The sequence below is a fragment of the Balaenoptera acutorostrata genome, chromosome 1 (assembly GCF_949987535.1).
Source record: "Balaenoptera acutorostrata chromosome 1, mBalAcu1.1, whole genome shotgun sequence".
NCBI classification, from domain to species: domain Eukaryota; kingdom Metazoa; phylum Chordata; class Mammalia; order Artiodactyla; family Balaenopteridae; genus Balaenoptera; species Balaenoptera acutorostrata.
Window position 1 is genome coordinate 86,745,696 of NC_080064.1, and position 27,810 is coordinate 86,773,505.

Below are 27,810 nucleotides of genomic sequence, written 5' to 3' on the forward strand. Positions count from 1 at the left end.
CAGGAAAATTTATCTTCCTCTTCATAATTTATCATCTAAGTAGAGGGAGTGACAGAGATGGTCTTAGACTTGGCATCAATTATCTAGTAAGAGAACACATACCGTCCTGATAAGAAAATTTAGTAGGCAGTAAAGCATTCCTGATTATTTTACTCCACACTATGAAAAAAGAGAGCCCTAAAACAAATGTTATCCAGTGTGTGATTACTTAAAGAGATGGAACAGTTTTCACCTCTGTGCAGGTTTATTAGACATTCCTATTCAAAGAATGTGAACTAGAGAGGAGACAAACTAAAAGACATGAGGATGCACTTAGTTTATACGCCATAATTGTTCATAGTATGATCATATAAGAGAATAAATACAAAGTTCATAAGACAAAGAATAAATTAAATCAACCATTTGCTCTTTCTGGTTTCTCAGTATACAGTAAGTGGAAGGGAAAAGTATTAGAAAACTCAATCTATGTGGGATATTTAGGCAAAATATGGAACCATAAGATACATTAATTGCCTTAGCAGTTATACACTGTCCATGTGACATTCAGAACTATGATTAAACATCTTTAAAATTCAGCCAAATATGAAAAGTCTTTAGAAAATATTGAAAAAAATAGAAAAAGAAAATGAGCTAATTTTCTCCTTTAATATCAACTTAACCAATTTGTTTGATCATAAAGAGAAAGCTACAGCATCAAGATATTTCTAAGCCCAAATTCTGAGCTTCTGTGGCATGACTTGAAAACACTTTGCTTCTTAGATGTTCGCTGGTGATGAGAGTATGGTGAGAGAATGGGAAGATAAAGACAGTCTTGCCAAAGTAAATCCATAATGAGGTGAGGCAGTACAACACGTTACAAAATAGGAAATTTTCTTTGGCCATTCATTTCTGTCTGCTCCTCCCTGAACAGACACAACTTCTACCATGAAAATGTCTGAAGGTAGTTATTCTTCTGGATATTATCAGGAAGTAAAAAAATATTATAAAGAAAAATATTTTAAAGTAAGCTACTCACCTATCCCAATGAAAACAGCTTTGTACCCTTCTTCTTTCAAAGTGCTAAGAGTAATTTCATTCACTGAGAGGCTTTTACCACAAATTATCTGTAAGAAAAAACATTTCGGTAACTGTATTTTGGCATTTGAATGACTAAAACCTTAACCTTTAACATCGAAAATAATAAAAACTCCATACACACATATATATAATTCCATATATAGATATGAAAATATTTTTGTCTTTTAGTATATAGGCTTATGTATACTAAATAGTATATAAATAGAACAAACATGTTTTACTTCATAGCTAAATGCATTTTTGCCTTTTAATTAAGTACAGAAGAAAAGCTAGTGTATTTAAAATCAAGTCAGTAGATTTTCACAGCTTAATTAGTATGTTCAAGGCACTATGTGGGGCATTTTAAAGAATAAAATGATAAATGAGACAGTTTCTGCCTCAATGTGCAGTCAAGATCTGTGCAGAAGATGTATAGAAATAAGTATAATAAATAACAGAGTGTGATCAGCACATGTCTACAAGAACTCAAGGGATGGAGAAATTCATTTTGGCTGCGGTCATATAGATGAGAAAAAAGAGAAGTAGTGGGATTTCAATAAAGCCCTTTTTAAACTGAAGTATAGTTGATTTACAATATTGTGTTAGTTTCAGGTGTATAGCAAAGTGATTTGGTTAAACATATATATGTGTGTATATCTATATTCTTTTTTTTAATTCTTTTCCATTATAGTTTATTGTAAGATATTGAAAATAGTTCCCTGTCAATAAAGCCATCTTAAAAAATGGATAGGATTTTGGTAGGGGACACTGTCCAGGGAAGATGAGTAAAGTCAAGAGTCAGAGGGTAGATACTTCTATTAAAAATCACAGTACTTTGCTCAATTCCCAGACATGAGCCTATTTTCAGATCTTGAATCTGCTGACTGAAGATGTGGTCAGGTCCCTAGAAAGAAAGACCCTGAAACATCCTGGCAAGTAAATACTATAATGATTCCTCTATTCCTTCTCCAAAGGGAATTATAGCCATTTACCCAGGGGACTATACACTGGAGAAAGGGGAATAATCACACATTTCAAGGACACTGGACAAGGTTCTTCACTGACATTGATACCTGAAGAGTGGGAACCTACAGTGATAAGGTGAAAAATGGAACCTGGATAAAGTCTGGTTCACAGTGGGCCTAAGGGGATCACAGACCCAGTTAGTCGTTATTCCCAAGTCTCCAAGTGTGTAATAAAAATTGTTATACATGTCAGTAGAAAGAATCCCCACGTTGGGTCTCTGGTCTGCAAAGTAAGAGCTATTATAGCTATAATATTGGGAAGGCCAGAAAACTTCTGAAACCCTGGTCGAGAGAGTAAATCAACCACAATGATAGCCTGGAGTCGGTGGGATGGGGAAAGATGGTGGTGGTCCATGTTATACTTCTGTTTTATTTCCCAGTCTGGCCCTGCTGAGACTAGATGATTTCTGGAGAATGACTGTAATCTCCTGCAGGCTTGACCAAAGTGTAGCCCTGACTGCGGTGTCTGTGACAGATGTGGTATTATTGCAGATTAGTAAGGCCACAGGTACACTGCACGTAGCCATTGATATGATGAATGCACACTTTTCATCATGTTTCTGTGGAAAAGGGATCAGAAACAGTTCACATTCATGGGGGAAAGATAAGAATATTCATTTACAGGTTTGCCTCAGGAATATGTCAACTCTCTTCTGTAATAATATATATAATCTGAAACGATCTGGCCATACCACAGAACATCATAGTGATCCATTACACTGAGAACGTCATGCAGAGTGGACAGCATAAGCAAGGGGTAGCTAGTATGCCGGAGACTTTAATATGCCTGCCCTCCACAGGGCGGAAGATGAACCTTATGAAGATCAGGAACTAGCCACTTGAGTGAAGTAAAGGGGTCTACTTCTCAGGTATGTGCCAGTATATACTCTCTAAAATACATGACTTTGCTGCAATTTTGCACTCATTTACCATTATAAATAAGGAAGCACAATGTCTGGTAGGTTTCTTTGAGTTTTGAAGTCAACGTGTTCCTAAAAACAAAAGTCTCTAAGCTGTTTCATAGCAGAAGAACAAAGTTTACCCATTAAAACAATAATTGTACCTAACTTGCATAGAGTACCTAACTAAGTGCAAGACTCTCTTCTAAATACTGCATAGATGGACTTCTTTCATCCTCACAATAGCATTATGAGGTGGTTATCTTTATCCTCATTTTACAGATGATGATAGTAAGGGACAAGAGAGCTTTGACAACCTTTACGAAAGTCAAATATGTAATTTAACTGCAGAACCAGCATGTGTAACAGCCATGCTCTAACGTCTCTTGAGAATGAAGGGCAGAACCAGCACCATCCTCAAAGGCACAGAACAACATACTGCATGTGGAGAACTACTTGAAAATGTAGTGTTTCTGGAGTATAAAGTGCAAAGCAAAGAATAGAAAGAGAAAGTAGGGGGACAAAATTACTTTGGATATAACATAGGGGGGCATTTTTGTTTTACTAAAATACTAGTTCTAATTTTATTGGCAGATAAAGGAACCATTTGAAAGTTTACAACCAGGGGACAACCAAGGTGAGATTAATAACTAATATTCAGAACTCTGGAACATATCAAATACCATGAAATAAACTGGACAATTAAATAAACACATATTATTAAAAGTACTTAATACTAAGTATCTAATAGTGGGTATTACTATTAGAGTTAGTAGAGTTAGATGCTATTAAAAGTAATGGATAATGAAGCTTTAGAATTTTATTTTTCAAAGAGTAGATTTTTTATTAAACTATTTCTGATCATAAAGAAAGATAAAAAGTTCTAGTGCTTATTTTTTGAAATGACCTCAATACCAATATGTAATGAAGGTTAGACATAAAAGAAAACTACAGGTCCAAATATTCTAAATAAAATTTTAGTAAACTGAATAATACTACAATTTCCAAAGTTGAGCAGTGGAGTGCCCTGCCAATGGGTCTATCAGTGGAAGTGATACTCAGAATACTTGACTTTAGGTTTGGTTCACTAATTGACTCAGCAAAAAAATTGAAGAAAGACCCCCATCCTTCCTGAGGTAGTGTTTGTGTGCATGCATGTGTGTGTGCGTGTGCGTAGTTGAGTAGTGGCGTTATGTGATTTATCAAACGGGATTGAAAATATCCCAATTTTTCCACCCTGATAGAGTGAACATGTCCCGGAATTTGTAACATACAGAAAGGATGCACAGATATTTTGCGTTTCTCAGTCTGTTTCCACCCTAGCAGGCAACAGCGTGCAACAGAGGAATCAAAAAAGTTGAATTATACTTTTGTGTATCAAAAACTGGAAAGACAAGTAGCTTAACTCCTAGTGTTAATTTACTGGGACTGGGACCAGTAAGACTTTACTTACTGTAGCCAGACACTGTGGGACAGGGGGTGAATAACCATCACTGTGCAGTAAGTAGCTCCATGGTGCAAATGAGAACAAAGCAATAAAAACTATAATCAGTGGAGTGGCAAGCACAAGAACTCTTCCCTATGTTGGGGAATCTAGTCAAATTTCCCTTTTCTAAAGCCTAAAACCCCCAAACATTTGCCATCAAATCAAAAACTCACTCTCAGAAAGAATAAGGAGAAAGATTCTTTGACAAAATGTTAAAATTTTGCTTACATTATGCCTTAGGAAATTGGACCAAGACGTGTAAAACTTAACTAAAACTGGGATTATATGACAACTACCGACATCAAAAACATTTTGTGGCTGATATACTATGAAGTCCTAAGATTATTTGTTAAATATACATGATGGTAGAAAAATCACATTATGGGCATTTTGTTTGTGTTTTTGCTCCTTTTTCTCCCACATTTTTCATATATGTAATATTTTCCATCATGATTTTCTTAAATATGGATTATAGCATATATTAACCTCCCTCTAATGGCTTTAATAATATATGCCTGGGTACTCAAACATCCCAGCTAAATTCAGAATAAAATTCACTCCACATCAAGCTTAGTGTAAGAGTTATTACTATTTCAATAGAAGGGCTGAATATAATAAGCCCTGAGCCAAAGTTCCACCTAATATCTACTCCAGGACTTGACAAAAACTTTCTTTATGCATCCATAATATGTCTTCATACATATAATAATATTTTTAATGTAGGATTAAGGTTTACAACTTTTTTGGTGTGGAACTCTTTTTTGAAACAAATTACGTGACACCCATTATTAAAAAATACAGATAATAAATAATGTACATGCTCTTCACATTTTTCTCATAGAAAATTTGGCTAAAGAGACCAAGTATATCCAGAATCTCTAACATAGAAAATAAGATAAAATAATTTAAAAAATAAATTCAGCTCTTTTTAGACACAAAATTATTTTGTTGGCTATTAATGTACATGTTTCTCGCCTTCCAGTAGACATAAAATATGACTTCATATTAGTTTTCAGTAACATCCTATAATGATGGAAATGCTTGCTGCAAATAAGCATAATGACAAACAAGATGATGTAGAAAATTTATCAAGAAAGATATCTCAGGGCTTCCCTGGTGGCACAGTGGTTGAGAGTCTGCCTGCCGATGCAGGGGATACGGGTTCGAGCCCTGGTCTGGGAAGATCCCACATGCCGCCGAGCAACTAAGCCCATGTGCCACAACTACTGACCCTGCGCGTCTGGAGCCTGTGTTCTGCAACAACAGAGGCCGCGATAGTGAGAGGCCCGTGCACCGCGATGAAGAGTGGCGCCCGCTTGCCGCAACTAGAGAAAGCCCTCGCACAGAAATGAAGACCCAGCACAGCCAAAAATAAATAAATAAATAAAAGTGAAATTCTTTAAAAAAAAAAAAAAAACTCTAAATAAAAAAGAAATATATTTTTGTTCAAACTATGAAGACAAATTCCTAGCAATTATAAATTTAGTTTAATCAAAGTAGAATTCTGTCAAAATGTTGAAAAATGACAAATATACATATTTTAAACATATTTAGAAAAATATAAAATCTTAATGGGGATTTACATTTTTAGCTTTAAAAAATAAAGTCAGTAGAAATATTATAAAGACTATGAAACAAGAATATTTATATATACCTAAATTCTGAATTGCAAAACAAGAAAAGAGTATTTAGTCTAAAAGATTGGTAACATTTTCAGACACAAATATCACAGGAGACTTTGTTAAAGTCCACCTAGGGTTAAAAGTAATTGACAGTGGTTTATGCTGAAATTTTTATTCTAAAATAGTTTTATAAAAATATAACAGCTTAGAGGCTATTTCCTCTAAAGAATATTTTTATTATACTAGGAAAAATCCTTTGATGTGAAATTAGTTGAGAGTATACTTGATAAGTTAAAAATCTTATAACTTGCTGATAAGTAAAGCAAAAAATTAAAATTTGAATTCTATCACAAGAATACAGAAGCAAATAAAAATATTATCCTAAAAACTCTGTTTTAAAAGGGAAAAATTATTCAACCTAGAAAAATAAAAATTAAATCAGTATGCAACTCAAAAGGTTGCGAAAGAATAACAAGCAAGTGTAATCATAGCAGGGGGAAAGAATTAATAGAGTCAGCAATTAGTGAATAAGGAAACATAAAACTCTGAGACCTGATTCTTTCAAAGATTACATTAACTAGAGAAACCACTATCTAGTCTTACCAAGAAAAAAAGTTAAGAACACACAATATATGTTTTTTTTTAAATATAATTTTATTTATTTATTTATTTATTTATTTATTTATTTATTTATTTATGGCTGTGTTGGGTCTTCGTTTCTGTGCCAGGGCTTTCTCTAGTCGCGGCAAGTGGGGGCCACTCTTCATCACGGTGCGCAGGCCTCTCATCATTGCGGCCTCTCTTGTTGCGGAGCACAGGCTCCAGAAGCGCAGGCTCAGTAATTGTGGCTCACGGGCCTAGTTGCTCGGCGGCATGTGGGATCTTCCCAGACCAGGGCTCGAACCCATGTCCCCTGCATTGGCATACTCTCAACCACTGCACCATCAGGGAAGCCCAATATATAAGTTTTAAGATGCGAGAGCAAATACCATCACAGGCACAGATGAGGTATTTTTATTGTATACTAGAATAATATGTTTAAATCTACGCTAATTAATTCAAAAGTCTCAATGAAACAGAAATTTTTTCTAGGAAAATATATACTGACCAAATTAGCATAAGAATAAAATAGGTGGAAAGACTGTGGAAGATTTTTTTTAAAACATCAATGTTCTGTTTCTCATAAAAAGACTGAAATCAGATGGATAAAATTTTCAAATTTAGCAAAAATATAAGTATCAAGACAATATTCTTACCAATAATAAAATAATGAAATGCTTGGAAATTTATTTCTATAAAGCTAGCATAACTCTATAACCAAAATCTATAGCATAACCAAAACTCACAAAGATAACAAATAAAAAATAAAGCAAAACAAAGACAGACTTTCAGTAGCTTTGAAACTCTATAAAGCGAGCAACAGAATCTATTTCCTGTTGTATTTACAGTTTTAATATTCAGTGCATAAATAAGTGAATGCAAAAGAAATTTTTCTTAAAAAACTCATAGAACAAACCTAGTTCTAGATGTACTGATATAATAAAACATGATGCAAGATGTATATAATCCAGAAATGCAAAGATTAATATCTCAATACATTATCTGAACATAGATTTTCAAAAGGGGCAATTAAAAAATTTAACACCCCTCCTCCGTTAAAATAAAACAAAATAACTTAGAAAATGTTACTATTCTAAGTCTAGAAAAAGAAAACATTTACTCAATATGATAAAAATGCTATTTCATAGATCAGAAAAGATGCCATGCATTACCACTTTTATAACATACTAGTGACAATGAAATAGTGGAAGAAAAAAATATATATATATATAACATACAAATAGAGGGGTTTCCTGTGACACAATATTTGACTGGAAAAATTCGTCTTAGAATAAACAAGAACTAATCTATCAGCTATTAGATATGAAATAAATTGAAATTACTCAACAAGAAATTTAGCTGAAGAACATAGTTGGGAGGGAAGATGATGAATTAAACTAAGTTTATATATGATGAGTGTATGTTATTTGGATGATAAATGTTTCATTAAACTATTAAGATTACAGGAGTGGAGTTCAAAAGAAAGATGGTTCTAGACAAGTCCTTAGCACACCTCTAGGCAAAAGTAAATTCTCAATAATTATTTATCAAATAAATGAAACAAACCTATCAGAAAGAGAAAAAAATCAGATAATAACCAAGATAATGCTAGATCATGAAAGCTAAAAATACATACATACATGAACAAACATGCATGCATAGATACATGCATGCATACATATCAGAATATATCACATGCTGCACAGGAGCCAAACAGTATAAACCCAGAGAAAAATTCATTTCATTGCCAGGAAATTATTGTTGACTTTAAAATATACAGTGTTAGATGAGAGGTAAAAACGGAAGGCAGGTTATAAGAAGAATTTGGTGATGAGAAAAATATGGTAACAAGTGTAGAACATTTTTTAAAATATATATCCTTTCATGAATAAAGTTGATAAGTCATAAAAGATGCAAGTATTTCATCAATGGATACAAGTCCTCAAAGCTGAAAAAGAACCTCATTACTGTCTCTCCTCAGAGTGATGGACAAGACAGTATTAACCTTCTCTTTAATTCAGGTTCTAATTCTTTCCTGATAATTTAATAAATTCATAGGGTTTAAAATTCAAATGTACAAAATGGTGATAAACTCCTTCATACACCTTCCCAAAAGCAATCTATACTATCAGATTCTATACATTTCCAGAGTACATATATTTCCAGGCATATATAAGCAGATATGTTTATATTTTACACAAATTGTAGTAGCATACTTTTCCCTTTGAACAAATATTGACCAAGGCAAGGAACATTAATTGACTTTGTCAAGGTTATCTGACTATAAAATTTGCAAGTGGCATAATTGTAGCTGAAATGTACATTTTCTGGCACTCAGTGCATTGACTACTATTATGTTTTGAGTTTCCTAGTAAGAGAAATGGGTATGCCCTAATTTATGCAATATATCTGGTACAGTAAAAATCAAATGCAATTTTGTAATTACTTATAAGATGAATTCAGAGGTGTCTTAATTTTTGATTCATCTTCAATCTGAAGTATCACTTAATATATTAGTTTGAAGTCTCAATAATCATGTTCTTATTTAATGAGATTTAGGTAAGAACTTGCATTCAAAATGAAATACATTTAAAGAACTTTTCAGAATATATTTATATAAAGCAAGTAATCACCCTTAAATCTATTTTGAACACTATTTTTGAACTCTGTTTTCATAAAGTTGTGCACATCTGTACTGCATACTTGCTATAAGATTTTTTGTTTGGTGATTATGTGTAAATGTTTCATCGCCTAACCATTGCCAAATAAGATGTAATTATAAGTGTAAATGCACAAAATACTGTTTTGAGTGTTTCCCTTTTTATTGATTATTTTAATTTTTATTTCTAAATGCAAGAGCCATGAATAGTTTGCACTTTTCAAAACAGCTCCTATATGTACTTACAGAATGTATTATGTAAATCATAGTACTCTGTTAATCTATTATTTTATAGCTATTACAGAAAGGTAAAACTTTTGAAATAAAAATAGCAATATGTTCAAGTGAAGAGCCAGAGTATGATACTCTTTTTTTTTTTTTTTTTTTTTTTTTTGATACTCTTAAATAATCAAAAGAATAGGAATATCTAAAGCTATATTACGAAAGTAAAATGTATTAATTTTTTGACCATCTTTAAAAGAACACAATATTTATTTCACAAAACAATTAAAAATACAGAGCTGTTGCTTTCTACCTTGCTGATTAACTGTTTATGTTGAAAAAGGATTATCACAGTAACACTATTGACATTACGCATATAGTAAATAAAATAAACCTCTATAAGAAATTATGTTCCAAATTGTGAAATACGAATGTTTCAGAGTGCACAAAACTTGCGTGAAAAAAACGTGATTAAAGCAACCAAATCCTTCTATTAGCTGCACTGAACCCCTAAAGCAATTTAGGAATTTGTTTCTTACAGACAATTAATCACATGCAGGCGTGCCAGATGAGAACTATTGATTGCCCTTTTCCAGGCTAGTGGCATTCAGACAGTAGACAGACAAATGCCCTAAGCAAGGAGAAGCATCTTTCTGCTTCTGCCTGGTGTAGCTTTTAATTGTTCTTTCCTAAAGTGTGTGACATTTTGTTGTTAATCTTTAGTGTAGAGCTTACTCCTTTCTTTTGGAGCAATACACATGTAAGTGTTATGTTTTTCACTTACCTTTACACCAAGGTCCTTCATAAGCTCAATCTCAAAATTTACTACATCATATGGTAGCCGGAACTGAGGGATTTCAGAGATACTGAAAATAAAAACGAGAAGCATTTGTGGGAAAATCACCAATTTAAAAAATGTAACATGTCTTTATTGATCGGTATTAAAGGAATAAGTATCTCTTCTGAGGGTATTTTCATATCACATTATGTGATATCATATCACATTTTTATATGCATTTTTATATGCATGACAGAATATGATATGGGTTACAAGAGAAACAGTAGAAACTGATGCAAAAATAAATAAAAACAATGAAAAACAAATAGTGAGTAGACAATTGGACTATACTTTTAAGTTTATTACAGTATTTAGTTGATTTATTTACTAACACTTCTATAAATTCCTAAGAAAAGAAAATCTTAAAAAAACAAAAATTTGAAAGTATAGTGTTTAATATACATATCATATATACATATACATATATATACATACACACATATATTCTATAACTATACCTCTAGCTTGTTCAAATTCAAATCTGTAACTTTGTATTTACCATGTTGTTCAGGACATTACAGAATAAGTTCTGTAATGTGATCTACAGAATATTTTTACAGTAAAACAATCTTCTATGAAAGCAATGTGTCCCAAAAGGATTCAGTCATTAAAAAGTAATCCTATATGATATCAGTGCTCACTGTTTTCTGTCTTCAAATACAATCACTTCAAGAGTTAATAGTTCATACATAGTATTAAAGGTAAGTTCAAATAACTTTTCAATATCTTATAGCAATAAAAAGGCTACATATGTTCATGAATATATAGCAATTCATGTAGTCATTCATCTATTCATCCAACAAGCATTTACGAAGTACCAGGTACAGTGTTAGCTGCAGTGATTTAATGGTGAATTTGACCAAATTACCACTTTTAATAAGCTCTCATTCTTGTGAGCAAAGATATATAAACAGATCATTACAACAGAATGTAGTACATTCAGTGAAAGAGCTATATCCAAGCACTATAGAGATTGATTTGTAAAATACATAAATAACTGTTGAAGATGAACTTTCTGGATCATTCAGTGCAAGGTCTTCCAAAGTGCATCTGTAGTCTTTTCATTCTTTGGTGACTTAAGAACTTGATTATTCAATTAATTTCCATACATCAATCAGCAAGGCACCATGCTCAGTGCTATAGAAAATGCAAAGTATTGAACAGTACAAAATCAAGGCCCTATATATTAAAGGATCTTTCTATCTAGTTAGGGTGTAAGATTATACATAAGAGTGATTTAGGGCATAGGTTAAGAGAGAAAAACCTCCTAAGCTGATCTTTGGCCAACCACACTACCTCAGCGGTTATCATAATGCTCTGGGCACCACACAGGACTCTGACTTTGTAGGGTAGCAGAATATGCCCCTCCAAATATGCCACTTTGGCACAGGATTATTTTGAGCTGAAGACAATTAAGAAGAAACAGATACAAGAAAAGCTCTCCAGTCCCCTATTATCTGCCAAAAAGCAGTACATAAATTCGCAACGGTGTGTCTTCCTTTCCTGTACCAAGAAGGGCAAAACTCTTAATCACCAGGAGACAATTGTAGACCCTTAACAGCCCAAAGATGGGCACCAAGAGGAATTTACATTACAAGCCTTACTAAATAACTCTTATGTTCCATTAGATTCTCCCATATATTTACCTTCTCACAGTTTGCTGTCCCTAAAAACATAAACCCCTTTTCCTTTGTCTTGTCATTTCTCCACAAATTTATCATTCTTTGTTAAGATGCTACATAAACCTGAAGTTCTGACCCCCCTTCTCTGAATGACTCATCACTGAGTTCTCCCACATGTATGTACAATACATGTGTTAATAAACACTGTTTTTCTCCTTAATTTGTCTTATGTTAGTTTATTTCACAAGGCAACTACTGATCTAAGAGGATAGAGGATATTTTTTTTTTCCTCCCTGTACCTTCTGAGGCTAAGGAGAAAAATTCTTAAATAGTATGGATTATAAGTAGGCACAAACAGACACCCAATCTTGATAGGCCTGGGGGTCTGCGGAAGAGAGACTGAAAATGGACTAACATTGGAGTCTGATGAAAGTCCTCAAAAGGCTAGACAGGAAAGCAAAAATTCCAGCTAAATAAACCAACCACAGCAAGGTGAGCCTCTAAATACAGACAGATACACTGTGAGGCTGAGTACCTTCCTCTAACTTGGGATCTTTATGGGCTCTGAATAGAAGTCTACGATATGTAAGAAAAAAAAATGATGCTAGTTTAGGTCAATGGTTCTAACTTAAGATACAGCTCTGAAACAGCAGGTTAATGAAGCAGGAACAATTTTTCTATTGACCAGAAAAAAAGGAGAACACACTCAACCTAGCAAGAAGAAACCGGAGCAAGGAGGAAGTATAACTCTAAAAGCTGAGGTAGCCAGCAGAGCAAATGGAATGCCAGGCTGCTAGGGCTTGAGCAGCTCCGCTTAGAATCACATACTGCCCTGAAAGCGTTGTAGTCCACACTTACTTAGCACATGTGTTATGAATAAATGTGTGAGAATCACATCTCCAAGCATCTTCTATAGGAAATAAAAGTTATGTGAGATACTAAAAAGAGTTAGATTTGATCATAATCAAGTAGGCAGGGGATAAGGAGGTAATTGTTGATTGTTATAAACATGACACAATTATATTCACCAATGGATGAGGTCAGCAGACAGATGGGCAATACACACACACACACACTCTCATGGTACAACGTGACAAGTATAAAATACCAAATGTGAACGAGAGTGTTTCAAAGGAGAATTAGCTTATTGCAAGATGAGATCATCAGGTGAAATGTGACATATGATCAGCTTTCAGACAAGTGAAGGCATCTCAAGATGACGAAAATGATAAGGAGGAGGAACAGAAGGGGGAGGAGGGAAAAAAAAAGTGTACATGCTGTGTTCAGGGGATGGGCAATGGAGCAGAGGGTTGTCAGCAGGCTTTAGTAGGAACACTACCACCCCAGATACCAGGCAAATTCCTCCGCATTTCAGAGCTCTAAATGCCGTCCATATGTGATGGTACCCACATTTTTATCCTGAAACCTAAATTTCAGACCTTTATATTCGCTTGGACGTCTAATGGGTATCTCAAATTTTTTATATGCCAAACTAAACTTTGGTTCCTCCACCCCAACATATGTCCTCAGACAACTCCTTCCTATGAGTCGCTCAACCCCTAAACTCGTACTCTATTCCCTTACCAGCAACACACTAAGTTCAGGTGCAGGCAATAAGGAGGTGCACTGTTTTTAGACGATTTAAAAAGTTATAAAACTGACAAAAATAAGCCTTTTTGTATTATCACCATGAGCAGGTAACTCTAAACAAGTCAGTGATATTCTAAACACTGTCTACCCCCAAAAAACTCTTCGGTGGATCTAAATTCTAAATAATGGCTACAGTTGTTATAGAGTTTTAGTAAGAAATGTTTTTAAAATAAATATCCACATGTGTCAGGTCTACAGTCCTCCGCTCTACCAGCTGAGCTATCGAAGGTGAAGCAATTATACTCCAATAAAGATGTTAAAAAAATGTGTAAGCTTTAAATAATCCCAATTTTATTACCCATTCATTAATAAACTGAGTTCTACAGAACAGTTAGTATGGAGAACTCCAGTTAAACAGCCACTGGCACATGCTGATTCACCTACAAGCATATTCCTCCTTCCAATGGCCATAGGCAGCGTGTGTCTCCACCCCTGCAAGACTACGTATTCCAATGTTTAAACAGTTGATCTGTGATTGATAAAATGATAACACATGAAGCAACATGAATCTACTTCAATTCTATCATTTTGTGTGACCAGAAGTTTTTAACTTGGGTTTAAACTTTAAAATAGTGAAACTGTGAACTATACCTTTAATATTGAAATTATTTTGTTTTAATTGCTAATATTCTGTTTTAGGGGAGTGAATAAAAATAATTATAATCACCAATTATTACATAATTCTCTTTGAAGATTATTTTATTGTACAGACTAGAGGATAACCATATTTTAAAAATTATCTATTCCATATATCAAATGCTCTAGGGACAGCACTAAACTGCCATTTTTGAAACCCCCTCATGCATTTATAAACACCTGACATACTCTATATTTGGTTTATTGTTGCTTTATTGTCTACCCCCCCACTACCAGAAAAGCCCCATGAGAACAGGCACTTTGCTTTATTTACCTTTGTATCTCTAGGGCCGGAGACAATGACTAGCACATAGTAGGAGATCAATAAATAAAAAAGGAAGGAAGGAAGGAAGGGAGGAAGGAGGGAGGAAGGGAGGGAGATTACCCTCAAGACTGCATGTTGAGAAAGGGGATACAAGGATAGAAGACGGAATTTAATTGGAACGGTTACTTCCCAAGTTTGTTGTACTTATAAAAACAGACTTTCATTCTCTATACGTGCTCTTTTAACAATCTAAAGTTTTGAAAGAAATTTTCCCTGTGGCCACAAATCCTTTAGTACAATCAGTGGAATGCCCAGATAACCTAAAAAAATAATTGTTCTTGTATGTTCATGTTTCTTTCATCTAAATGGAATTAACCAGTAACAACCTTCTTCCATTCTTTTTAAAGCACGATGCTCATACTCCGATAAAACTTTGCTTTAGTTTATTATGCTACAGGTACCACACTTTAAGTTTGTGTTACATCACACACGTTCTCAAAATATTTTCTATGACTAAAACTATTTCACTTAAATCCCATTTCCTTATTGTGAATCCATAGGTTGTCTTTTTGTTTTGTTGATGATTTCCTTTGCTGTGCAAAAGCTTTTAAGTTTGATTAGGTCCCATTTGCTTATTTTTGTTTCTATTTCTTTTGCCTTGGGAGACTGATCTAAGAAAATATTGCTAAGATTCATGTCAGAGAATGTTTTGCCTCTGTTCTCTTGCAGGACTTCTATGGTGTCATGTCTTATATTTAGGTCTTTAAACCATTCTGAGTTTATTTTTCTATATGGCGTGAGTGTTTTAAGTTCATTGATTTACATGTAAGCTGTCCAGGTTGCCCAACATCAGTCGTTGAAGACATTGCCTTTTCTCCATTGTATATTCTATAGAGTTCCATTTATTTTAAATAAAGCAAACTCCATCCAATTTCTAAGCTTGATATGAATTTCTGAAAATCAGATACAAAGTGAATACTTTCCATTTCAGTGTATGAATCTTCATGGGAATAAATGATTATGTGACTGAATCCTGGTTTAATAATGATGCTGATTAATAGCAAATAATAATATGGTATCTATGAGATAAACACTGCATAAATGTACATTAAAATGGAACATTTTTAGTAGATTCTAACATAATTGTAATCAAATGCAAAACTTAAAGAGATTGGAGAATGAAAATACGTGACCAGGACAGAACGTCTGTGTACACCACAAAATGAATCATCCTATATTCTGTGGAGTTTGGTTTCCCCATCTCTAATTAGCATAATTTTCACATATATATATTGCTGTTAAAGGAAAGATTCACAGGGGTGAAATAAGCTTTCTTTTTTTTTTTTTAAAGATTTTTTTGATGTGGACCATTTTTTTAAAGTCTTTATTGAATTTGTTATAATAGTGCTTCTGTTTTATGTTTTGGTTTTTTTGGCCACGAGGCATGTGTGATCTTACCTCCCTGACCATGGATTGAACCCGCACCCCCTGCATTCGAAGGCAAAGTCTTAACTGCTGGACAGCCAGGGAAGTCCTGAAATAAACTTTCATATGATTGGTTCCTCTATTCATAAAATATTTTGCTGAGATTTCTCTTAAATTCACAGAACTAGACAGAGAAATTTTAAAATAAATATTGCTTAAAGCCAACTGCAAATTTAAAGTGAATAATGAAATCAAAATTTGAGCATTTGGAAAAAGAACACTTAAAATACCATCTGTGAGCCTGAAGTTCCTATACGATTACGAACCAACAATATTCATAATCGTTTTACCCCATCATTTTTGACACTGTGAACATGAAATAAATGTAGGCATTACCTTAAACCACCAACGTATTCTTGTTTTTCAAATATAGTGATGTCAGAGTAGCCTAATCGAGCCAAGAAGGAAGCACAACTTATACTTGCAGGCCCAGCACCCAAAAGAGCAATCTTTGCAGAATAGGCTTCAGGCATTTTTTCTGGGGGAGGCAGAAAATGATTCCTGATTTGTGGGATATTCATTGCTTTGAACACCTACGGAGAAATCAATTGGCATGGTTAAAATTTTTAAGCTAACTTTTACATCCTCAAACGTATTTTTAATGTTTCAAATCCATTTGTGCTTTTAATAGAAATAAGCAGTACATTTTAAGTATTAGCATACTTAGAAGTTATACTGGGTCAAGCCAATGGCAATTTATGCTTGACTAACTCTTTCTCAGTCTTTGAAATTCCTGTCTAAGGTCCTCTAGGAAGCATTCCTGACCCGCTTTCCCTACTCCAGCCCTGGTCCAAGTTAATTGCTCCTCCTCTGAGCTCCTGTATCATACTGTGTATGCTATTAACGAAACCATTTACCATGTGTGTCACGTTTCCATGTTAGTCAGTGGAACATTAGTTCTTGAGTCAGAGAATATGTCATATATAAAAACACACACATATAACTTATTAACTATTTGTTTTAAATATTTTTAGAAACATGTTACCATTGTATAACCAGCAGTGAACACAAACCTGGCACATAGACATTCAGTAGATAATTTATGACACCTGCTTCTGGTTATGATAGATTAGCTTTTGAAGGATAATGTTTCAAAAATATGTTGGAAGCACTGGAGAGCCTCTGAAGTAAGCCTGACTAGAGGAGTCAAGATCTCAGAAAAAAGGGAACAGCAGAGAAGTGAGATGACAGTTTAGGAGTTACTTTTACCCTGAGGGAATTCACCACTTCTTAGCAGAGTGAGGAATCTTGTAGATAGATGACCACAGCTCAGAAGAGACAGAAAGAGAGATTTTAGCTAATTTTCTAGGACTAGAGAGACACAGTGTTTATAAACAAAACAAATCTCTATAAAGCAGAAGGGAGCTTTCTGCACTCTGAGAGGCCAGAAGAAACAACTGGAGTACAGGAGTAGCTGAAGAAGAAGAAGTCCTAGTAAACACCTTAGCATACAGCTGAAACTTCTGGAGGGCTGTACTCTGCAAGTGGGGCGAACCAGAGGTAGACATGTAACCCAGCCTGATTTAGATGAAGGTGATAAGGTCTCACTCCTGTCTACCTCCCAAATGATAGGGTGAACCTTCTGTGGAGGATAATAAGTCAACTGCAACATCTACAAATTTTCATATACAAGGCCTGGCTTTTGATCAAAGAAGCCCAGGCCTCTCATTAACTAAGAACTAAGAACTGCCAATAACTCAGAAAACATAAAGATATGCATACATAATCCAGTAAGTGTAGTTATCAAAGATAGATTTTAGAATAACTATAATGAACATGTTCAAAAAATACATAAGAATGTGAACTTTACCAGGAAACTTGAATTTGTTTAAAAAAAATAAAAGAAATTTTAGAAAAGAAAAAAATTCAAAATTAAAATTGAAAACTAAATAAATGTACTTAACAGTAATTTGAACAGGTGAACAAAAATGGACTCATAAACTGAAGATGGGTCAATGTTTTGTTCTGTTATTTGTAAATTATTATTGCACTGGATTTTCCCCCTTAGTTTTATAGTAGGGTGCATCAACCTTGGTAGTTTTTCAGATGAACTGAATATTTGGATGAAATTTTGTAAACTTCATCACAAAAGCAACATGTTTAGAAGTCTGGCTTTAAAATTATGCTCTTGGGGTTGAGTCGTGACTTCCCTCATTCTCACGGTGTACAGTATTGAATAAGTGCTTTCACATCTCCATGCTTCAGTCTCCTCAAACTGTAAAGTGGGGTTAATAATATCTATCTCATAGGGCTAATATGAGGATTAAATGAGTTGATACATGTAAACCTAATCTGAGGGTTTCTCTTCCCATCTGTAATGAATGCCAGGGCACAGGAGAATTGTACCACACAGTAGGCATCCAGCAAGATTTTGATGAATTTCAAAATTCCTGAACTCCAGTGATAGGTTTCAACAAATGAGTAACACACGCAGTTCTTCCTCAGTGATACAAAAGGATGGTTATTTATAGGTTATTTGTAAGTGAATAATCTTGAGGAACATTTTAAATAGATTTCCTTGTATAATCGCCCTGTGATTTCTGACTTTTCACTCATCTGGAAAGTGCATTTCTTTCATCACTCCATGTTGACTTTACTAGCATTTTCCCCATAATTTTCATATTATTTTGAGGCAAGGGGGAAATTTTCCTGATTTTTAAAATGGAAAGACTGAGACACAGAGAGGGGTCATGTAATTTTCCCCCAAGCCTCCTCACGTTCTGGAGACAGAAACAGTATAATTTTCTAATAATTATGCAGTGCTCTCTAAATGGAAAAGGACATAACATGGTAAATGCAAAGATATTTACCGATTCTAATTTGAGAGTACCCTTTTTCTCATTTAAATCTTTCTTACTTTCTAAAATGGTACTTAATGGAAATAAACACAAATATTTGGTAGCTATATTTCTTCCTCAACTACTCTACTTGTTCTTATTAACCAAGCAATAGCAACTATAAACTATAGGGGAATCATGACAAAGTTTTCTTGGCTATTTCAGAATATCTCCACTAGTTGAAGCATATATTGTAAAAGGTGAGTTGTATTCAACATATCCCATAAGACTTTTATATTTTTGCAAGTATTTAACTTGATTTTATTATAGAATAAAACATAATTTCTGGTCATTTCTAAAGAGATACTATTTCATCAGTGTAGGTCTAAGAGGAACCTTAATAAAAATAATACATTGGTTTTCATTTTGCTGGTTTCAGTTTCTTTGAGTTAATTAATTAGCAATATGACAGTCTGATTACCTTTTGAATGCTTAAATGGAGAGAGATTGTTATTTGTGCATCCAAAAGTAAGTTACCTCAAATTACATGCCTTCTAGGAGACGCTTCTATGTAATTTTCTTTGTAACTTGCTTCCTTTTGTGAAAGAAGTCAAAGGAAGTACTGAGTACATACTATTCACTGCACTCATCCTTTGAAAAGAAATATTCCTGGGCTGTCTGACAGTTTCTTCACCACAATTAAACAAGGGACACCAAAAGTGGGACCTGTGTTTCAAACACATCAGAAATAAGGAAAACTTCACGCTATGGCAAATTTTTAGTTATCAAAATTATTAATGCATTAGTGATTCTTAAAAAATGTTGTTTCATTCTTTTCTTATTATTAAAATAGACGTTATTGTGAGACATCGCTGGCATGGTAAAAATACTGTGTAATTTGAAATCAGAATATTCTGTTCCATTAAATTTCCACCTTAATTTGGTAAATATCTTTATGTGCCTTCTATGCACTAGATACTAGTATGAATAAGACAAACACAGACCTTCCAGTAAGTAGTTCCCTGGGTTACAGGGTACTCATATGTCTTAAATATAGAAAAATTATTACAATGCAATCTGTCCATGTGTAGGGTTCATTTTTATACATGGTGCTGTTGGAGCTGGTGAGAAAGAAATGTTATCCCAGAAGGGAAGAAAGATAACGCCTTAGCCAAATCTTAAAAAAATGACACATGTTATTGTGGAGAGGATTTCACCTCTCTAAATGTCAGCTCTAAAATTAAGATAGTAATAATTACTTCAACAATTTATTGTGAAGATTGAATAAATCAATGATGATAACCTCCCGGGATTAATGCTTTCTCTTTATAAGGCACTCTCGTAGGTGCTTAACATTTATATCTCCAGCCCTAAAAACCTTTAAAGTTAGGTATGATTGCTCATTTTATAGACAGCAGAACTGATTCCTAACTTATTATTCTACATTATAGTTCATATTTTTATTATGATTAAACTATATGTTCTATTTGTGATTTAAGGCTACAACTGAATTAAATAGTTAAGTTGACAACATACAATTAGAAAACATAGGTGTGTGTACTTTGGTTATGAGCAACTTTACTGATCCAAAATCGTATGTAGGTTCAAACTAATCAGTGCAAGCACTCATTTGCCTTCAGAATTTGCTCATGCTGTTCTCTGTGCCTTGAATTCTCACCCACTCCCGACTTCACCACACTTGATGAACACCTTTCAGGATTCGGATTAAATTTCACTTTCTCAACTCAGCTTCCCCTCCCTGCTAGACTATCTGTTAGGGTTCCTAGCTACTGGCTCCCACAGGATTGTCTGACTGCACCCTCTCCACGCACTTCATTGTAATTTGCTTGCTTTATTGTCTTTCTCACTAGGCAATAAGCTCCCTGAGGGCTAGTATCATTCCTATGTTGTCCATCACTGTATCCTTAGCACCCAGACACTTCCTAGTACCTAGTTAGTCACTCAAATATGTGTTCAATGCTGGAGTTGGAAAATAAAGGTGCCGGGGGTCAGGCAATCCATGCTACAGCTTGCTGGGGACAAAAGGAGAGCAGGGAGGCAACAGAGAGTGATGGAGACATGGTAGACTGGAGAGATCATTCCCCCGTCCTATCAGTTTCAACTGATTTTTAATATGATTTTTCTAGAAACAGCAGTAATGGTTAACTACTTATAAGCAGATCAATAAAATAATAAAAGAACAGTAATTAGAAGGCAGCCATAATTGAAATGTACTGGTCGTTATGTGATATGCCAGATAATCATTTACTAAACTATTTTCAAAGAGCCAGGTTTTCTTTGTAGATCATCATTATTTTTGTTCTCATTTTCTATTTCATTATTTTTCTATTATTTTCAGTTCCTTTCTTCTACTTTTTCCACATTTACCACCAACACATCCCTCCTCCACCTGTTTCCTCTCTCTCTAGCTTCTTGAAATGAAACCTGCTTACTTATATATAATCCTTATCTCTTCTGTTATACACACTTAACACAATAAATTTTCATGTAAAAATGGCTTCGGCTACATTTTACAGGTTGTCAATGGAAATTGTGTCATTCAGGTCTAAATATTTTATAATTTCTATTGTGATAACCTCTTTAACCCATGAGCTATTTACAAATGTGTGTTTTAAATTTGTTGCTATTGCCTTCATTTTGACAACATTTTTATTTTTGATTTCTAATTTAGTTGTGTTGCAGAAAAATGCAGTCTGTATGTATTTATTTGGAAACAATATATACATATATATACACACACATATATATCTATATGCACTCACTCTATATTAGTTGGGTACAGGAACCTTTCTGGATTTATTAAATCAATCTAATAAACTTTATTCAAAAACATCTTACAAATTTTGAGTAAGGCCATATTGTAATGTATACATAAATTTATGAATTTTATATTTTTAAGACATTTATTCTTCTTTTCATTAATTGTTTTTCTCTTTATTTTTATTAGTACACTTTCCCTAAAATTCCACTTTTGTTACATATGAATATCACTACGTTAACTTTTTTTGGTTACTATCTGCAAGGTATTTCTTTTTTCAACCACCTTATTTTCAAGTTATCTGATAAGGTCTTTCTCTTCTAAACATCATATAGCTGTTTGGAGTATTTATTTTTAATCCATAATAAATTCACTTATGTTTTAATAAGTAAACTTAATAAATGTAAGTTATTATGATTAATTATATATTTGTATGTATTTCTACTATCTGCTCTGTGTTTCCTGTTTACCATATTTTGTATTTGCTTCTCTCTCTCGTTTTTTATTTTTCCTTTCCTGTCTCTCACTGGATTAAGTTTTCTACCCACCCACCCCTCTTTGATTCTATGATTTCTTAGAAGTTACAGGTGGTATTTCTATATTTTTTGTGATTACCTTTTAATTTTTAACATAGATATTTCAATGTTTTTAAAACATTGAAGAGAGATATCAAGTATCTCTTTCCTCCCAACACTAAAGGCCCTTAGCACCCTTAACTGTGCTCTACCACACCCACCTCAACACCTTCCTTGTCAATTTTATATAAAATTTTATCTCTATCTTTTTTAACACCCCAAAATGAGTTGTTATCATTACCTTAAAGTCAATAGTTAATTTTATTTACCACCATATTTTTCTGGTTTATTTGCTTAACATCATTTCTTACATCTCCCTCTCATTCCAAGTTTGTGTCAGTCATGCTGAAGAATAACTTTTAGCAGTTCTTATAACAAGGTGAGTAATAAGTCACCTTTGATTTTAAATGCTTAAAATACCTTTACTCATGCTTGTATTGTTAAGGGAGAAATACAGTTCTTTACCTTAGTCCTTTAAATAAGTGTTCTTGGCTTCTAACATCTATGGATGCTGACGAAAAGTCTGGGGTCAGTCTAAATGTTGTTTGGTTTTAAGGTAATCTTTTTTTTCTTTTTCTGGAAGCTGCTTCTTTTGAGATCTTTGGTATTTCACAATATTATAATTGTGTGTCTAATAGAGGGGCTTACATCTTTCCTTTCTTTTGGAAAATTCTCTACCATAACTGCCTTAAGGCTGCTCTTCACCAATCTCTTTCTATTCCATTTCTAAATTTAACTTTTTACTGGTATTTTTACTACAGTGAATATTTCCAATCAACTATTTTTCATACCAAATTCATTGGTTTTTTTCATAATTTTACCTTATTTTTATGGATATTATTTTCTACTTATTTTAAAGGCCTGATTATGGTAGTATTTGGTTTCATTAGGATAAAATCATCTATAGGTTGAGTCTTTTGATTATCACTGGCAGCATTAGCTTTTTTAATGTGGCTTTGGACTTTTTGTTCCAGACTTATTCTGAGAGAAAGTTTTCTGTCTTTGCACTTACCCTCTTGCTTCTTATGTACAGTACGTGATGGCCTCCACCCAGCATCACTCCTCTCCCTCTACCCCACTGCAGAACCAGGTCTCTAACTGGAAGCCCAGGGCTCTAGTCCCCAGGTGATATTTAGAGATAACACAGAAGCAAGTTACTGGGCCACTAGGCACATGCCCAAAACACTGGGGCACAGCTCTCACTGCTTCTCTTTGTAGCTTCATATAAGCCCTAGCCATGCACCTATTTTTTTTAAAACTTTCTACCAGGGGTAGGTAAATCCAGTCCTCTATGATGCATAATGTTTTTGGTACTTATTATCCCACACCAGTCAAACTCCCCAGCAGCCCCTGATTGTTTGCTTATGCAGAGCCTAGCAGACAGTGGCCCAAGTCCCCTGTGTACTGTTGAATATTTCTATACCATTTCTGGCCCCAAAAGGTATTTATCTTCCTTTTTAGTTCAGCTATTAACTTTTCTTGTGTGCTTATTATATTTCATTTATTGTTACACTTTGGAGCAAATGAGTATTTAAATTTTAACTCCCAGCATAATGGCTCTTACAAGTGATTCATGCTGATACACTATTACTGCTTTGTACTACTTTATAGTACTACTCATCAAATATATTTGAGAAAAATTACGCATTTTTAAGTTGTTAAGATTCAAACGAATGAAAGTCCATCCTTCTACACTGTAACGTGCCCACAAGAGTATATATATTTGAACTTATAAAAAACAAATTCAAAAAAAACATTAATAGCAAATAATCTTAAAAACCATGTGATTTCGGTAAATTTCAATGTTATTGCCCCAAATCTCTGAACGTATTGTTATGTGTTAAAACTCCAGATACTAATATATAGTTTTAAGACAAACTAAAATGCGATGAAAATCATCTAACAATTTATCCATCCTGCAGTTTAATTATTCATCATTGTGCCAGCACTGAGTATTTTTTTTTAATTTTTATTGGAGTATAGTTGCTATACAATGTTCTGTTAGTTTCTACTGTACAGCAAAGTGAATCAGCTATATGTACACATATACCCCCTCTTTTTTGGATTTCCTTCCCATTTAGGTCACCACAGAGCACTGCGTAGAGTTCCTGTGCTATATAGTAGGTTCTCATTAGTTATCTATTTTATACATAGTATCAAGAGTGTATATATGTCAATCCCAATCTCCCAATTCATCTCACCCCCCCAACCCCACACTAAGTATGTTTAATAGATTTCTAAAGATTTTTGGAAAAGAATGGCAAATATTTACCGAAATCTTTATCAAGACATTATTCCTTTCTATTAATCATTGCATTAAGACCAAAAGGAGAGACACAAATGAAGCCTGTACAGATATTAGTTGTGTTTGCATCCCCAAGAGCAGCCCTCTTGATTTTATTGATACAAACTATTGATTTTATTACTCTTTAATGCATATCTTTCATGTACATCTTATTTCTCTCAGAAATACTTTTTTTCTTTTCTATGAACAGTATTCACAAACTATTGATAACACTGTTTTCAAATAGGAGTAGTATGGAGAAATTTTATTCAAAGATGATACAAGTTTGGGACAATAAGGCAAGTGTGAGGTGTCATCAAATCTAACAACTATTCGCTAATCCATATTCTATTTATAGATGAACTGCACAAGGCATTAGCCATAAATATTGGTTATTATCCATAAATATTGGTTACTATCCATTATCATGGTAATATATCTTAGATTATACACATGAACTAGCAGATCTTATTGACCAGTTTGCCAAACTGTATCATAAATGTGTTAGACTCATTCTTAAAGTATTTATAGACCAGTTATCACAAAATCAGGCTTAGGTTTTCCTTATTAATATAAAACTTTAGATAAAAGCTTAAACTTCAGGGCTCTCAATTGCATGGGTCCCTTCCAAGGCCCTGCATTTAAATTTGTAGCAGTACTTTTGTGTAATTCTTCAAAGAAGGAGCCCAAAGTTTATCATCTCAGGCTCCATGAAACCTGAATACTGGCTGTATAATAATCCTTCAATGGCAAGAAGAAAAGAAACAAAAAAGCTTACTGGTAACATATATAAATAAAGAAAATGACTAAGCCATATGTGTTGGTCTTACACAACCTATTTTAATATAGTTGCTTCATATCTAACAGAAAATGAGGTACAGCGACCTCATTTTGTGAGTTGTAAGGTACAGTGACTGAGGTATTTGTGGCTGAGTCAACAAGGTGTAACACTGTGAGCTTGCAACCAGAAAAACCAAGTTTACATTGACTTTGTATCAATGACTTATAACACTAGGCAGGACAAGTGACAGTTTGTGAAATAATGGGAATTAGATGCTTTGTACTCTGGATCGGCCCTTTATTACATGTGAACTTGTGTAAGCCTCTTGTTACTCATACAAAAAAATGAGGGTGATAACATTTAACTAGAGGGTTATTTTGAGTATCAGTCAAGTTCTAAGTAAAGTACCTAACATTGTCCAGGGCTAAAGGAGTTTGCTTAACAAACTATGATTTTCTAACCATTTTGATCCTTGGTTTCCTCATGCCCAAAATGGGAAAAACATTGGCTAGTTTACATGTCTTAATGGTTGTTTTTCAACATTTTAAAGTGAGATTTTTTTTAAGTGAGATATTATAAAAAAGGATTGAAGTGCTATGCAAGTATGGAGTATTATGATGCTACATTTTCCCCCTACCTGATCCTATCCTTTGTACTAAGGTCTAATCACCTCCAAAACCAAATATCAAAAATTAATGAAGATTAGAGAGGGGAGACAGCAGACGCAAGAAGAACTACAATCCTGCAGCCTGTGGAACAAAAACCATATTCACAGAAAGACAGAAAAGATGAAAAGGCAGAGGGCTAAGTACCAGATGAAGGAACAAGATAAAACCACAGAAAAACAACTAAATGAAGTGGAGATAGGCAATGTTCCAGAAAAAGAATTCAGAATAATGATAGTGAAGATGAGCCAGGACCTCAGAAAAAGAATGGAGGCAAATATCAAGAAGATGCAAGAAATGTTTAACAAAGACCTAGAAGAATTAAAGAACAAACAAACAGAAATGAACAATACAATAACTGAAATGAAAACTACACTAGAAGGAATCAATAGCAGAATAACTGAGGCAGAAGAACAGATAAGTGACGTGAAAGACAGAATGGTGGAATTCACTGCTGCAGAACAGAATAAAGAAAAAAGAATGAAAAGCAATGAAGACAGCCTAAGAGACCTCTGGGACAACATTAAACCTAACAACATTCACATTATACAGGTCCCAGAAGGAGAAGAGAGAGAGAAAGGACCAGAGAAAATATTTGAAGAGATTATAGTCGAAAACTTCCCTAATATGGGAAAGGAAAGAGCCACCCAAGTCCAGGAAGTACAGAGTCCCATACAGGATAAACCCAAGGAGAAACACGCCAAGATACATAGTAATCAAATTGGCAAAAATTAAAGACAAAGAAAAATTATTGAAAGCAGCAAGGGAAAAATGACAAATAACATACAAGGGAACTCCCATAAGGTTAACAGCTGATTTCTCAGCAGAAACTCTACAAGCCAGAAGGGAGTGGCATGATATACTTAAAGTGATGAAAGGGAAGAACCTACAATCAAGATTACTCTACCTGGCAAGAATCTCATTCAGATTCAATGGAGACATCAAAAGCTTTACAGACAAGCAAAAGCTAAGAGAATTCAGCACCACCAAACCAGCTCTACAACAAATGCTAAAGGAACTTCTCTAAGTGGGAAACACAAGAGAAGAAAAGGACCTACAAAAACAAACCCAAAACAATTAAGAAAATGGTAATAGGAACATACATATCGATAATTACCTTAAACGTGAATGGATTAAATGCTCCAACCAAAAGGCACAGGCTTGCTGAATGGATACAAAAACAAGACCCATATATTTGTTGTCTATAAGAGACCCATTTCCGACCTAGGGACACATACAGACTGAAAGTGAGGGGATGGAAAAAGATATTCCATGCAAATGGAAATCAAAAGAAAGCTGGAGTAGCAATACTCATATCAGATAAAATAGACTTTAAAATAAAGAATGCTACAAGAGACAAGGAAGGACACTACATAATGATCAAGGGATCAATCCAAGAAGAAGATATAACAATTATAAATATATATGCACCCAACATAGGAGCACCTCAATACATAAGGCAACTGCTAACAGATATAAAAGAGGAAATCGACAGTAACGCAATAATAGTGGGGGACATTAACACCCCACTTACACCAATGGACAGATCATCCAAAATGAAAATAAATAAGGAAACAGAAGCTTTAAATGACACGATAGACCACGTAGATTTAATTGATATTTATAGGACATTCCATCCAAAAACAGCAGATAACACTGTCTTCTCAAGTGCTCATGGAACATTCTCCAGGATAGATCATATCTTGGGTCACAAATCAAGCCTCAGTAAATTTAAGAAAATTGAAATCATATCAAGCATCTTTTCTGACCACAACGCTATGAAATTAGAAATCAATTACTGGGGAAAAAACGTAAAAAACACAAACACATGGAGGCTAAACGTTACTAAATAACCAAGAGATCACTGAAGAAATCAAAGAGGAA

General features: G+C 34.0%; 1 protein-coding gene across 2 annotated transcripts in view; it reads right to left on the reverse strand.

The window, feature by feature from the left end:
• DPYD (dihydropyrimidine dehydrogenase) overlaps window positions 1-27,810 on the reverse strand; it is an 808,008-nt gene that overhangs the window by 556,970 nt on the left and 223,228 nt on the right. For both annotated transcript variants that reach the window (XM_007169549.2, XM_057551077.1), the window contains exons 6-8: window positions 16,402-16,598; window positions 10,354-10,435; window positions 1,016-1,103 (exon numbers count right to left, since the gene is read on the reverse strand). In XM_007169549.2, coding sequence (XP_007169611.1) covers window positions 1,016-1,103; window positions 10,354-10,435; window positions 16,402-16,598 — 367 coding nt within the window. The remainder of the gene's footprint in view (window positions 1-1,015; window positions 1,104-10,353; window positions 10,436-16,401; window positions 16,599-27,810) is intronic.